The sequence below is a fragment of the Oncorhynchus gorbuscha genome, linkage group LG13 (genome assembly GCF_021184085.1).
Source record: "Oncorhynchus gorbuscha isolate QuinsamMale2020 ecotype Even-year linkage group LG13, OgorEven_v1.0, whole genome shotgun sequence".
NCBI classification, from domain to species: domain Eukaryota; kingdom Metazoa; phylum Chordata; class Actinopteri; order Salmoniformes; family Salmonidae; genus Oncorhynchus; species Oncorhynchus gorbuscha.
The window spans coordinates 23,832,983-23,848,975 of record NC_060185.1 but is presented as its reverse complement, the minus strand read 5'-3'; the positions used below and the strand labels follow the sequence as shown (position 1 = coordinate 23,848,975).

The window sequence follows — 15,993 nt, the reverse complement described above, 5'->3', positions numbered from 1 at the left end:
ACAAATTGGATGCAGTCTATCACAGTGCAATCCGTTTTGTCACCAAAGCCCCATATACTACCCACCATTGCGACCTGTACGCTCTCGTTGGCTGGCCCTCGCTTCATACTCGTCGCCAAACCCACTGGCTCCATGTCGTCTACAAGACCCTGCTAGGTAAAGTCCCCCCTTATCTCAGCTCGCTGGTCACCATAGCATCTCCCACCTGTAGCACACACTCCAGCAGGTATATCTCTCTAGTCACCCCCAAAACCAATTCTTTCTTTGGCCGCCTCTCCTTCCAGTTCTCTGCTGCTAATGACTGGAACGAACTACAAAAATCTCTGAAACTGGAAACACTTATCTCCCTCACTAACTTTAAGCACCAACTGTCAGAGCATCTTACAGATCACTGCACCTGTACATAGCCCACCTATAATTTAGCCCAAACAACTACCTCTTTCCCAACTGTATTTAATGAATTAATTAATTTTGCTCCTTTGCACCCCATTATTTTTATTTCTACTTTGCACATTCTTCCATTGCAAATCTACCATTCCAGTGTTTTACTTGCTATATTGTATTTATTTTGCCACCATGGCCTTTTTTGCCTTTACCTCCCTTCTCACCTAATTTGCTCACATTGTATATAGACTTGTTTATCCTGTATTATTGACTGTATGTTTGTTTTACTCCATGTGTAACTCTGTGTTGTTGTATGTGTCAAACTGCTTTGCTTTATCTTGGCCAGGTCGCAATTGTAAATGAGAACTTGTTCTCAACTTGCCTACCTGGTTAAATAAAGGTGAAACAAAAAATAAAAAAAATAATTACAACACTGTATATAGACATAATATGACATTTGAAATGTATTTTTATTTTGGAACTTGTGTAATGTTTACTGTTCATTTTGTTTATTGTTCATTACATTCTAATTAGCATCATAAAATACATTCCTTTTCTTTCACACTATTGTTCTACCTCACTTTGGTTTGGCATGTTGTCAATGGAGTGAGTTGTGAGCATTATGGCCTGCAGCAGGGCTGATATGGTATGGTGTGTGGGTGGGAGCCTGGAGGGGGATGGGCTGTAGTAGCGTTGTCTTCATAGCCATTGGGAGAAATCCCAGCATTCTTCATGCTCGTTTCCCAGGACTCCAATCACATGGGAAGATCTCCAGTGGGTAAGATGGTTTGGCCTAATCATACCGTATGATGACTTTTCAGATATAGGGTGCTGGTTCGAATCTCCGAGCCAACTAGGTGAAAGATCTGGCAATGTGCCCTTGAGCAAGGTACTTAACCCTGTTTTCTCCTTTAAGTGGCTCTGGATAAGAGTGTCTCCTAATTGTGCTAAATTATGTAATTGTAAATCATTAAAAATAAATAATCAGCTAACTGCCTGAAAAAATAGCTTCTTATTTTATAAATTAGTATGTCAACACTTCAGAACAAATAAGACAATGCAAGGACAGTAAACCCTATGTTGTGTTGATTCTACTGAAATGACTGGTGTTCCCCAGCTACAGGTGGGGTAAAACTACTGCAGCACTGCCACCTTTTGGAGAAAACTAGATATTGCAACAAAGTTTTTTTCAAAATAAAAACATGTATTTCCCAAGAAGAGTAAAGAAGAACCATATCTCTTAAACAGATCATTATTTTTCAACTGTTTTTTTTTTCTTCTCTTCAATTTGCACAACAACCCCAAGTAAACCTACATAGACATTATGAACACTGCACAATGAAACCATTAGGCTACATCTTAAGAGGATTTCGTTACAGAAAATATATTTCAAGTGGGTTCCAGGTACGTTTCAATACTCAGAACCGGATGGTTAGAGAGCAATTGTTCCATATGTCAAGCTAAACTTTATCAGTCTTTCACTTCTCCACGTATTTCCTATATGACAGAGAGGGATGGAAAGTCTACAGTTTTTTGCGTTTATTTCCCCTCTCATCATCTGTTCTGGACGTCACAGTTCCTCTCCGAGTATCTGTATCTCTGCGGAGTCGTCGCTGTTGTCAGTAGAACTGCCCTTCAGGGTCTCGTCCGGTCCCTCCGCGGTCCCGCTGTCCGACTCCTCCTCGATGGCAAAGCGCGCGTCGGCGGAGGAGCACAGTGAACTGACACTGGTTTGTTCAATGGAGAACAGGGCGCAGGCCAGAGGGGAGCTCAGGACCCTTCCTCCATTGACATCCTGGCTCCCCGCGGAGAAGGGAAGCGATACCTGGAAGGAGGTCATGGTGATGCTGTGCTTCTTTTTCAGTGCGCCCCATTCCCGCTGCTCCTCCTCGTGCACCAGGCGCGTAAAAACGTTCGACCTTCTCTTCTCCCGCCTTTTGGAGCGAACATAGCCCAGCATTATACCAACGAGGAAAACTCCATAAAAGGAGATTACTATGAAAATGTACACGTATGCGTTGCCATTGCTTTTGTCGGTTTGGGAAGCATCATTAGCCCTCTGCAGGGGAAGAACTTGGTGCGTTGTGAAGTTGTGTGACTTCTCCATCCTCAGTGGAGTTTGAGGTGGAATGAAAAGTTTCCTGTAAAAATAGATACATTACAGAGGTTATGATATTGTTTCTTTACCCACACTTTTACAAATTATAGCCAAATGAAACTTGTATGAGACATAACTTCGTTAACACTACTTATCCAACTTACCGAGCAACAGAAGGGTGGAACATGCGAACCCAGCAGTGTGATCCGTGTCCTCGTGGGAGTGTGCGCCTATCGAATGTAACAGGATGTCCAAGTGCGTGGGAATATTTATATGGCGACCTTGGGACGTCACCAATCACGTGAGTGGACTGTAGTCGAGAGGCAAGTTTTGGCCCAATGTCAAATTACGGAGTGGACGCAAATTTCAGAGTGGCCTCTGCCCAGACAAAAATGTGACAAACTATGGTTATCAGATTTTGAAACCCTATGTTCCAATTCTGTTAAATGACTAAACAAAATACGTCGATTCGTGCTTAGTGGGCTATTACTACACATTCACCTACATGTTAAATGTTCATGTTACAGAAAATTAAACAGAATTTAACCACTTAATTAAGCAACAAATTGTCTTGGATAGTGCTAAAGGGAAGGGTTTGGAAATGTTTGCCTCAAATTACAAGGCAATGACAAATGATGATGGTAGGCACAATTGTTTAATTTGATTAGCCTGGTCCCTTTTGAGCTTATTGGATAAATGAAGTTCAAAGAGTTTGTTCTTACAGCTCAAACAACTTTCTCACGCAGTCATCATCATCATAACCACCTAACGTGTGTCACCAATCACTGCTTTATTATGGGTCTAATTGTAATGGACGACATAATGGAGAACAGCCTAATTTCTCAATTTGCACTCAAATAACGCAGGACAGCTCTGATAGACCAAACACAATCTTGATTTATTTCTTCATGTAATCAATTCCAAATGACTTATAAATACAATTGATGCACTTATGTTACAAGGCAGATTCCCCAGACAAACAGGGAGAGGATTTCCAAAACGGGTCTATATTATATAGATTATAGATTATATAGATTTAACATATTCCTTTTTCAGTGATCACTGCCCCTCATATACTGTGTGTACAGTATACAGGAAAACATCCGAAACGCCTGTTATTCTTGGTTACAGTAACACATACTGTCAAGAAACTATATATTTCAATACTGTGTACAGCATTGTTATTAAAATATTTCCTATATGTAGTTATCCACTTGAAATCACAAGAAAAGGCAACAGGTGTCATGTGTGGAATGATGTTCTACAGAGCAATGTTTGTACCATTTAGGTATGAGAGAGTGAGGCGCGCGTGCACAAACACACACACACACACACACACACACACACACACACACACACACACACACACACACACACACACACACACACACACACACACACACACACACACACACACACACACACACACACACACACACACACACACACACACACACACACACACACACACACACATATAAATGCTGAAGCTGTGCTCTTAACTAAAATCTTTAAATTCTCAACTGTTGTACGGAAGTGTTTGGTGTGCATCTCTTCTTGCCGTTGGCCAAGTAATCCCACCTTAGTTTGATCAAAATGTTATATTATCATATGGCATACTGTTTTACTCCAAGCATGGCAGTGGTTCTAGAACGACAGCTCTGACATTAGTGAATGTGTGGTTCACGTAAGTGCACACCTATAACAGAGTACAAATATGTTTTCTACCACTGAAAGAAAATGGTATTCACCAATCTACATATTTCTTACAAACATTATGATTAAGACAAGAGTATTATTAATTGGCATTATCATAAATAATAACAATTGTATTAATGACAGAAATGGCAAGGGAATAGTTCTGAAATACATACACTACATGGGCAAAAGTATGTTGTCACCCCTTCAAATTAGTGGATTCGGCTATTTCAGCCACATATATATATTCAATTATAAAATTGAGCACACAGCCATGCAATCTCCATAGACAAACATTGGAAGTAGAATGGCCCAGCTCAGTGATTTTCAACGTGGCACCGTGATAGGTATGCCACCTTTCCAACAAGTCAGTTCGTCAAATATCTGGCCTGCTAGAGTTGCCAATGGTGGAGGGAGGAATAATGGTCTGGGGCTGTTTTTCATGGTTCAGGCCAAGCCCCTTAGTTCCAGTGAAGGGAAATCTTTACACTACAGCATACAATGACATTCTAGACAATTCTGTGGTTCCAATTTTGTGGCAACAGTTTGGGGAAGGCCCTTTCCTGTTTCAGCATGACATTGCCCCCCTGCACAAGGCGAGGTCCATACAGAAATGGTTTGTCAAGAATGGTGTGGAAGAACTTGACTGGCCTGCACAGAGCCCATTGAACACCATTGTGTATGCCGACTACTAGCTAGGCCTATCGCCCAACATCAGTTCCGACCTCAGTAATGCTCTTGTGGCTGAATGGAAGCAAGTCCGAGCATTAATGTTCCAACATCTAGTGGGAAGCCTTCCAGCAAAGGGGGGGACCAACTCCATATTAATGCCCATGATTTTGGAAAGAGATGTTCGACGAGCAGGTGTCCACATACTTTTCTCCATGTCGTGTATATTCACCTTGAAAGTTTTTTTTTCTAGGTGCAGAGACTCAACATTTCCCTGCCCTAGCCACAACACACATATCCCTGCCCTAGCCACAACACACATTTCCCTGCCCTAGCCACAACACACATATCCCTGCCCTAGCCACAACACACATTTCCCTGCCCTAGCCACAACACACATTTCCCTGCCCTAGCCACAACACACATTTCCCTGCCCTAGCCACAACACACATTTCCCTGCCCTAGCCACAACACACATTTCCCTGCCCTAGCCACAACACACATTTCCCTGCCCTAGCCACAACACACATTTCCCTGCCCTAGCCACAACACAAATTTCCCCATGGCCACAATAAAGTCATTGTCTTAGTCTCTCGGAACTTTCTGTTGACTTTGTGCCTGTAGGATCAGATGGGCAGATGGGAATGTAATAGAAATCACAGTGCTAAAGCCTCACTAAGCAGGAGAAACAGGATCAACTAAACAGAACAACCACAAAAAAAAAAAGGACGACAGCTAGTTGCTTCCTGCCCTGCAGGAAATAAGGCTCGTCTCTGGGCAGAACTAGGTTCTGAAATAAACCAGAGAATAAGCAATTGAAAAACTTGGCTTCAGGAACAGGGCTGAGAAATAGCCAACGAGGAGCCCTGGATTTGTAACTTGTAGAGAGAATCAGCCAATGAGGACTCTAGACTAATGTGGACAGAATCACAGAATTAAAGGAGAAAAACAAATAATTAAATAACAGCTATTAATTGCAATGTTAATGGTACTTACACTCTGCAGGCTCTCATGGCTTAGCATTCCTGACACCCTCAGACAGAAGGGCATTGGTGTTAAAACAACGTTTTCCAACCAACCTGAGCTTGTGCTTCAATAACGGTGAACAACACTCACTAGTCATTTAGCAGACGATTTTATCCAGAGCGACTTAGTAGTAGTGAGTGCATACATTTCATTGGTACTGGTCCCCCGTTGGAATCAAACCAACAATCCAGGCATATGCCATGCTGTACCAACTGAGCCACATGGGACCACGACCAGACATGAGCTCAACAGGCAACGGAAAATGTGCTGTTTCTCCTCCAGTTCTTGTCCTTGTCGCACGCACGCACGCACGCACGCACGCACGCACAGAGAGAGAGAGAGAGATCAACAGGCAACATGACCTTATCTGTCCTGTTTCACAACTCACATCTGGAGGAAAACCATCTCCAAAGAGGGCAAGAAGTGGAATGAACATGGGCAAGAAGTGGAATGAAAATGGGCAAGAAGTGGAATGAACATGGGCAAGAAGTGGAATGAACATGGGCAAGAAGTGGAATGAACATGGGCAAGAAGTGGAATGAACATGGGCAAGAAGTGGAATGAACATGGGCAAGAAGTGGAATGAACATGGGCAAGAAGTGGAATGAACATGGGCAAGAAGTGGAATGAACATGGGCAAGAAGTGGAATGAACATGGAGATATTAGGGTGTTCCAACAACACTCTTTACTTACTCTTTCCTAACTAATCCTTCTCTCTAACAGTCTTCAGGGCTTTATTTATTGTCTATTGATTCACATTTTTAAGCAAAGCCATTTAATCGAATGAAGGAACAGTAGAAATATTGCAACACAGCCTCCTCTCTTTGATATCGCTATTTCTCTCCCTCTACCTTTCTCAATCTGTTTATCTATTTCTCTCCCTCTATCTTTCTCAATCTGTTTATCTATTTCTCTCCCTCTACCTTTCTCAATCTGTTTATCTATTTCTCTCCCTCTACCTTTCTCAATCTGTTTATCTATTTCTCTCCCTCTATCTTTCTCAATCTGTTTATCTATTTCTCTCACTATCTTTCTCAATCTGTTTATCTATTTCTCTCACTATCTTTCTCAATCTGTTTATCTATTTCTCTCACTATCTTTCTCAATCTGTTTATCTATTTCTCTCACTATCTTTCTCAATCTGTTTATCTATTTCTCTCACTATCTTTCTCAATCTGTTTATCTATTTCTCTCACTATCTTTCTCAATCTGTTTATCTATTTCTCTCACTATCTTTCTCAATCTGTTTATCTATTTCTCTCACTATCTTTCTCAATCTGTTTATCTATTTCTCTCACTATCTTTCTCAATCTGTTTATCTATTTCTCTCACTATCTTTCTCAATCTGTTTATCTATTTCTCTCCCTCTATCTTTCTCAATCTGTTTATCTATTTCTCTCACTATCTTTCTCAATCTGTTTATCTATTTCTCTCACTATCTTTCTCAATCTGTTTATCTATTTCTCTCACTATCTTTCTCAATCTGTTTATCTATTTCTCTCCCTCTATCTTTCTCAATCTGTTTATCTATTTCTCTCACTATCTTTCTCAATCTGTTTATCTATTTCTCTCACTATCTTTCTCAATCTGTTTATCTATTTCTCTCCCTCTATCTTTCTCAATCTGTTTATCTATTTCTCTCACTATCTTTCTCAATCTGTTTATCTATTTCTCTCCCTCTATCTTTCTCAATCTGTTTATCTATTTCTCTCCCTCTATCTTTCTCAATCTGTTTATCTATTTCTCTCCTTCTATCTTTCTCAATCTGTTTATCTATTTCTCTCACTATCTTTCTCAATCTGTTTATCTATTTCTCTCACTATCTTTCTCAATCTGTTTATCTATTTCTCTCACTATCTTTCTCAATCTGTTTATCTATTTCTCTCACTATCTTTCTCAATCTGTTTATCTATTTCTCTCACTATCTTTCTCAATCTGTTTATCTATTTCTCTCCCTATATCTTTCTCAATCTGTTTATCTATTTCTCTCACTATCTTTCTCAATCTGTTTATCTATTTCTCTCACTATCTTTCTCAATCTGTTTATCTATTTCTCTCCCTCTATCTTTCTCAATCTGTTTATCTATTTCTCTCCCTCTATCTTTCTCAATCTGTTTATCTATTTCTCTCCCTCTATCTTTCTCAATCTGTTTATCTATTTCTCTCCCTCTATCTTTCTCAATCTGTTTATCTATTTCTCTCCCTCTATCTTTCTCAATCTGTTTATCTATTTCTCTCCCTCTATCTTTCTCAATCTGTTTATCTATTTCTCTCCCTCTATCTTTCTCAATCTGTTTATCTATTTCTCTCCCTCTATATCTATTTCTCTCCCTCTATCTTTCTATTTCTCAATCTGTTTATCTATTTCTCTCCCTCTATCTTTCTCAATCTGTTTATCTATTTCTCTCCCTCTATCTTTCTCAATCTGTTTATCTATTTCTCTCACTATCTTTCTCAATCTGTTTATCTATTTCTCTCCCTCTATCTTTCTCAATCTGTTTATCTATTTCTCTCACTATCTTTCTCAATCTGTTTATCTATTTCTCTCACTATCTTTCTCAATCTGTTTATCTATTTCTCTCACTATCTTTCTCAATCTGTTTATCTATTTCTCTCACTATCTTTCTCAATCTGTTTATCTATTTCTCTCCCTCTATCTTTCTCAATCTGTTTATCTATTTCTCTAACTATCTTTCTCAATCTGTTTATCTATTTCTCTCACTATCTTTCTCAATCTGTTTATCTATTTCTCTCCCTCTACCTTTCTCAATCTGTTTATCTATTTCTCTCCCTCTATCTTTCTCAATCTGTTTATCTATTTCTCTCCCTCTATCTTTCTCAATCTGTTTATCTATTTCTCTCACTATCTTTCTCAATCTGTTTATCTATTTCTCTCCCTCTATCTTTCTCAATCTGTTTATCTATTTCTCTCCCTCTATCTTTCTCAATCTGTTTATCTATTTCTCTCACTATCTTTCTCAATCTGTTTATCTATTTCTCTCACTATCTTTCTCAATCTGTTTATCTATTTCTCTCCCTCTACCTTTCTCAATCTGTTTATCTATTTCTCTCCCTCTATCTTTCTCAATCTGTTTATCTATTTCTCTCCCTCTATCTTTCTCAATCTGTTTATCTATTTCTCTCACTATCTTTCTCAATCTGTTTATCTATTTCTCTCCCTCTATCTTTCTCAATCTGTTTATCTATTTCTCTCCCTCTATCTTTCTCAATCTGTTTATCTATTTCTCTCACTATCTTTCTCAATCTGTTTATCTATTTCTCTCACCATCTTTCTCAATCTGTTTATCTATTTCTCTCTCACTATCTTTCTCAATCTGTTTATCTATTTCTCTCCCTCTATCTTTCTCAATCTGTTTATCTATTTCTCTCACTATCTTTCTCAATCTGTTTATCTATTTCTCTCCCTCTATCTTTCTCAATCTGTTTATCTATTTCTCTATCTTTCTCAATCTGTTTATCTATCTTTCTCAATCTGTTTATCTATTTCTCTCACTATCTTTCTCAATCTGTTTATCTATTTCTCTCCCTCTATCTTTCTCAATCTGTTTATCTATTTCTCTCCCTCTATCTTTTTTGGACTCATTAGAACAAAGTAGATTCAAGTAAATTGAGTGATTCTGGGGGCTCGTCCGGGATGGGGGTCTGGTGGGGATAGGAGGATGGAGCTAAAAGCTTGGAGGCTTGAGGCAGATGCTGGATCTGTGCATGGAGAGGTTCTGGTCTGGTCCTACTTCCCGCCGTACATTCTCTCGATGTCGTCCTGGTACTTACTCTTCAGCTGCTGGCGTTTGAGCTTGAAGGCGTCGGTCACCAGGCCCGTCTCGGGGGTCCAGGGGTCGGGGCTCAGACGGATCTTACGGGGGATCTCAAACCGCTCCAGCTGGGCTGCACAGGCAGACAAGAAGAAGAAATGCATCACAACTCCAGTCAGAGGTGGAACCGAAGAAATCACCAAAAGGAATGGATGACAAAAGTAGAGCTTCAAACGGACTTTAACGTGTATCTACTACGACCACTTCCATCTACTGCATAACCACCCTCTCCTCTCTCTCCAAGGTGTGATGACCTTTGACCTCTCACCTGATAGGGCAGCCTCAGTGATGACCTGCAGGACCACCCCCTCCATGGCAGCATTGTTACACAGCTCCTCCCACGAGCCCCGGATACAATACTGCTCCGCTAGAGACAGCAGATGCTTCTGATTGGGCACCACAAAGCCAATCACGTACATCTCTTCACTGAAGAGAGATAACGGTTAAGAAGACAACACCATGTCTCTGTTTTTTTACATAGACTGATTCATACACACACACACACACCTGTTGGCGTAAGCACAGATGTTGTCTATAAGGGGGCAGTTCTTCAGCATGGCCTCCACCTTCCCCAGAGACACATACTCTCCTGCCTGGAGCTTAACCAGGTCCTTCTTACGATCTGTAGACACAGGGATACACTGTCACACTGTATGTGTGTGTTTGTGGGGGGGGGGGATAAAAAGCACATTTTCCATTGCACAGCAAATCTTTACAGACAGATATAGACAACAGAGAGCATTAGGATTTCTGTCAGTCTAAAGTAAACACGACTCAAGAGGAATTCTCAGAAGTGAGGTGGAATTGAGAAATAGTTGTTCTTGGGAGCTGTCCTGCTAGACTGATAGATGAACCTAGGGGCATAGGTTATTTAGATGGGTTTCAGTGGTTTTGGCATGACGTTGATGCGGTGTGCTGACGTAGGTGGTACCAGGGAGGGTTCTTTGCATGGCACTGTATATGGACATCACAGGAGACTGGTGGGAGGAGCTATAAGAGGATGGGCTCGTTGTAATGGCTGGAATGGAATCAATGGAATGGTGCCAAACACATCAAACACAACGTGTTTGACTCCGTTGCATTGATTCCATTCCAGCCATTACAATGAGCCCATCCTCTTATAGCTCCTCCCACCAGCCTCCTTTGATGTACATGCCCAAAAGTAAATGTTTATCTTAGCAAATATGAACTTGGGTGCATAACCATGGTGAAGGGGAAGACTTTAGAATAGAGCAGAAGTCTCTTTATGCAGAAAGCGAGAATGAGGACATTCAGTAAGAGGTGTTATAGCCCTGCTGCTCACCAATGATCTTGAGGCATCCATCAGGATGGACCTCTCCTATGTCTCCCGTACAGAACCAGCGCTGGCCGTTGTCGTCCACAAAGAAGTCCTGGTTCTTGGCCTCATTCTTGTAGTAACCCATGGTTACGTTGGGCCCGCCAATCAGGATCTCACCTTGTGGGTTGGGTGTGTCTGTGCTGTGGTAGCCACCTTGAGGACAGAGCAGGGGAGGAAATAAAGACCAATAGATCACATTTTTAAAAGAATAATGTGCAAATATTGTACAATCCAGGTGTACAAAGTTCTCAGAGACTTATGTAGAAAGGTGATTCTAACATGTATTGACTCAGGGGTTTGAATATCTATGTAATTACATTTCCACTTTGACATTAGAGTATTTTGCATAGATTTTTGACAAACAATGATAAATACATTTGAATCCCACCTTGTAAGTGAAGGCGTGTGAATACTTCCTGAAGGCATTGTATGATGGAAAACTATACAGAGGAAAGAGCTGTGTTCTGAATGACTTCCTTACAAGGTCATGGTGCAGTTGAAATATGAAAGAGGGATTTTTCCCCTAAAACGCTGTCCATCTCTCACACTGACTAGGGTGTGTGTGTAAATAACGTGGGATGGATCGGTAAACTATATGACATTGTTTTCATAAGTGTGTGTGTGGATAAAGAGACCCAGGGGTCCTCCTCCCTGTCTTTCTGTGTCACTCACCCTCCACCCAATCCTTGAGCTTGATTTCAGAACAAATGAGCGGTCCTCCAACTCGCCCTGTGCTGTAGTCCCACACTGGAAAGCACACACACGCACAAAAACGCAAACACATCGTCATCCCAAGCTGCAGTGACTGACAACTGTATAATACACAGTGGCACTGTTATGCTGAATCCTCCCCATCTGTTACCGTGGTAACCTAACCAAACCATAGTAGCCCTGCCAGGGCCCTGCACTCTCTCCTATCTCTAAGGGATGACAACGCGGAACTAATAGTTATGCAATGGATCACTGCTGACTGCAGTTTTTACTGCATTGGGGAGAAATAATGGATATTTCCATGATTTTCAGAACTCTGCTCTCCCATTTACTCTCTCTTCATCCCCATCCCTCTGTATCCACTACAGTCTCTCCTCCTCCCTATCCCATCCCTCTGTATCCACTACAGTCTCTCCTCCCCCTACCCCACCCCTCTGTATCCACTACAGTCTCTCCTCCCCCCTACCCCATCCCTCTGTATCCACTACAGTCTCTCCTCCTCCCTACTCCATCCCTCTGTATCCACTACAGTCTCTCCTCCACCCTACCCCATTCCTCTGTATCCACTACAGTCTCTCCTCCTCCCTATCCCATCCCTCTGTATCCACTACAGTCTCTCCTCCCCCTACCCCACCCCTCTGTATCCACTACAGTCTCTCCTCCCCCTACCCCACCCTTCTGTATCCACTACAGTCTCTCCTCCCCCTACCCCACCCTTCTGTATCCACTACAGTCTCTCCACCCCCTATCCCATCCCTCTGTATCCACTACAGTCTCTCCTCTCCCCTACCCCATCCCTCTGTATCCACTACAGTCTCTCCTCTCCCCTACCCCATCCCTCTGTATCCACTACAGTCTCTCCTCCCCCTACCCTATCCCTCTGTATCCACTACAGTCTCTCCTCCCCCTACCCCATCCCTCTGTATCCACTACAGTCTCTCCTCTCCCCTACCCCATCCCTCTGTATCCACTACAGTCTCTCCTCCCCCTACCCCACCCCTCTGTATCCACTACACTCTCTCCTCCCTCCTACCCTATCCCATCCCTCTGTATCCACTACACTCTCTCCTCCCTCCTACCCTATCCCATCCCTCTGTATCCACTACACTCTCTCCTCCCTCCTACCCTATCCCATCCCTCTGTATCCACTACACTCTCTCCTCCCTCCTACCCTATCCCATCCCTCTGTATCCACTACACTCTCTCCTCCCTCCTACCCTATCCCATCCCTCTGTATCCACTACACTCTCTCCTCCCTCCTACCCTATCCCATCCCTCTGTATCCACTACACTCTCTCCTCCCTCCTACCCTATCCCATCCCTCTGTATCCACTACAGTCTCTCCTCCCCCTACCCCACCCCTCTGTATCCACTACACTCTCTCCTCCCTCCTACCCTATCCCATCCCTCTGTATCCACTACAGTCTCTCCTCTCCCCTACCCCATCCCTCTGTATCCACTACAGTCTCTCCTCCCCCTACCCCACCCCTCTGTATCCACTACACTCTCTCCTCCCTCCTACCCTATCCCATCCCTCTGTATCCACTACACTCTCTCCTCCCTCCTACCCTATCCCATCCCTCTGTATCCACTACAGTCTCTCCTCCCCCTACCCCACCCCTCTGTATCCACTACACTCTCTCCTCCCTCCTACCCTATCCCATCCCTCTGTATCCACTACACTCTCTCCTCCCTCCTACCCTATCCCATCCCTCTGTATCCACTACACTCTCTCCTCCCTCCTACCCTATCCCATCCCTCTGTATCCACTACACTCTCTCCTCCCTCCTACCCTATCCCATCCCTCTGTATCCACTACACTCTCTCCTCCCTCCTACCCTATCCCTCTGTATCCACTACACTCTCTCCTCCCTCCTACCCCATCCCTCTGTATCCACTACACTCTCTCCTCCCTCCTACCCCACCCCTCTGTATCCACTACACTCTCTCCTCCCTCCTACCCTATCCCTCTGTATCCACTACACTCTCTCCTCCCTCCTACCCCATCCCTCTGTATCCACTACACTCTCTCCTCCCTCCTACCCCATCCCTCTGTATCCACTACACTCTCTCCTCCCTCCTACCCTATCCCATCCCTCTGTATCCACTACACTCTCTCCTCCCTCCTACCCTATCCCATCCCTCTGTATCCACTACACTCTCTCCTCCTTCCTACCCTATCCCATCCCTCTGTATCCACTACACTCTCTCCTCCCTCCTACCCTATCCCATCCCTCTGTATCCACTACACTCTCTCCTCCCTCCTACCCTATCCCATCCCTCTGTATCCACTACACTCTCTCCTCCCTCCTACCCTATCCCATCCCTCTGTATCCACTACAGTCTCTCCTCCCCCTACCCCACCCCTCTGTATCCACTACACTCTCTCCTCCCTCCTACCCTATCCCATCCCTCTGTATCCACTACAGTCTCTCCTCTCCCCTACCCCATCCCTCTGTATCCACTACAGTCTCTCCTCCCCCTACCCCACCCCTCTGTATCCACTACACTCTCTCCTCCCTCCTACCCTATCCCATCCCTCTGTATCCACTACACTCTCTCCTCCCTCCTACCCTATCCCATCCCTCTGTATCCACTACAGTCTCTCCTCCCCCTACCCCACCCCTCTGTATCCACTACACTCTCTCCTCCCTCCTACCCTATCCCATCCCTCTGTATCCACTACACTCTCTCCTCCCTCCTACCCTATCCCATCCCTCTGTATCCACTACACTCTCTCCTCCCTCCTACCCTATCCCATCCCTCTGTATCCACTACACTCTCTCCTCCCTCCTACCCTATCCCATCCCTCTGTATCCACTACAGTCTCTCCTCCCCCTACCCCACCCCTCTGTATCCACTACACTCTCTCCTCCCTCCTACCCTATCCCATCCCTCTGTATCCACTACACTCTCTCCTCCCTCCTACCCTATCCCATCCCTCTGTATCCACTACACTCTCTCCTCCCTCCTACCCTATCCCATCCCTCTGTATCCACTACACTCTCTCCTCCCTCCTACCCTATCCCATCCCTCTGTATCCACTACACTCTCTCCTCCCTCCTACCCTATCCCATCCCTCTGTATCCACTACACTCTCTCCTCCCTCCTACCCTATCCCATCCCTCTGTATCCACTACAGTCTCTCCTCCCTCCTACCCTATCCCATCCCTCTGTATCCACTACACTCTCTCCTCCCTCCTACCCTATCCCTCTGTATCCACTACACTCTCTCCTCCCTCCTACCCCATCCCTCTGTATCCACTACACTCTCTCCTCCCTCCTACCCCACCCCTCTGTATCCACTACACTCTCTCCTCCCTCCTACCCTATCCCTCTGTATCCACTACACTCTCTCCTCCCTCCTACCCCATCCCTCTGTATCCACTACACTCTCTCCTCCCTCCTACCCCATCCCTCTGTATCCACTACACTCTCTCCTCCCTCCTACCCTATCCCATCCCTCTGTATCCACTACACTCTCTCCTCCCTCCTACCCTATCCCATCCCTCTGTATCCACTACACTCTCTCCTCCCTCCTACCCTATCCCATCCCTCTGTATCCACTACACTCTCTCCTCCCTCCTACCCTATCCCATCCCTCTGTATCCACTACACTCTCTCCTCCCTCCTACCCTATCCCATCCCTCTGTATCCACTACACTCTCTCCTCCCTCCTACCCTATCCCATCCCTCTGTATCCACTACAGTCTCTCCTCCCCCTACCCCACCCCTCTGTATCCACTACACTCTCTCCTCCCTCCTACCCTATCCCATCCCTCTGTATCCACTACAGTCTCTCTCCTCCTCTCCCTACCCCATCCCTCTGTATCCACTACAGTCTCTCCTCCCCCTACCCCACCCCTCTGTATCCACTACACTCTCTCCTCCCTCCTACCCTATCCCATCCCTCTGTATCCACTACACTCTCTCCTCCCTCCTACCCTATCCCATCCCTCTGTATCCACTACAGTCTCTCCTCCCCCTACCCCACCCCACCCCTCTGTATCCACTACACTCTCTCCTCCCTCCTACCCTATCCCATCCCTCTGTATCCACTACACTCTCTCCTCCCTCCTACCCTATCCCATCCCTCTGTATCCACTACACTCTCTCCTCCCTCCTACCCTATCCCATCCCTCTGTATCCACTACACTCTCTCCTCCCTCCTACCCTATCCCTCTGTATCCACTACACTCTCTCCTCCCTCCTACCCCATCCCTCTGTATCCACT

General features: G+C 44.4%; 2 protein-coding genes across 2 annotated transcripts in view; both read right to left on the bottom strand.

The window, feature by feature from the left end:
- Window positions 1–1,377: 1,377 nt before the first annotated feature.
- Window positions 1,378–2,926, bottom strand: LOC123992592 (potassium voltage-gated channel subfamily E member 4-like). The gene is made up of 2 exons (XM_046293854.1): window positions 2,647–2,926; window positions 1,378–2,525 (listed from the first exon to the last, which is right to left on the bottom strand). Exons 1-2 carry the CDS (start codon window positions 2,667–2,669, stop codon window positions 1,955–1,957), a joined length of 594 nt encoding a protein of 197 aa, XP_046149810.1. The 5' UTR covers window positions 2,670–2,926; the 3' UTR covers window positions 1,378–1,954.
- A 6,434-nt stretch (window positions 2,927–9,360) lies between these two features.
- Window positions 9,361–15,993, bottom strand: part of LOC123993895 (fatty acid CoA ligase Acsl3-like) — a 42,521-nt gene continuing 35,888 nt past the window's right edge. The window contains exons 12-16 of the mRNA XM_046296368.1: window positions 11,721–11,795; window positions 11,013–11,201; window positions 10,217–10,331; window positions 9,978–10,135; window positions 9,361–9,782 (exon numbers count right to left, since the gene is read on the bottom strand). Coding sequence (XP_046152324.1) covers window positions 9,625–9,782; window positions 9,978–10,135; window positions 10,217–10,331; window positions 11,013–11,201; window positions 11,721–11,795 — 695 coding nt within the window. The 3' untranslated portion in view covers window positions 9,361–9,624. The remainder of the gene's footprint in view (window positions 9,783–9,977; window positions 10,136–10,216; window positions 10,332–11,012; window positions 11,202–11,720; window positions 11,796–15,993) is intronic.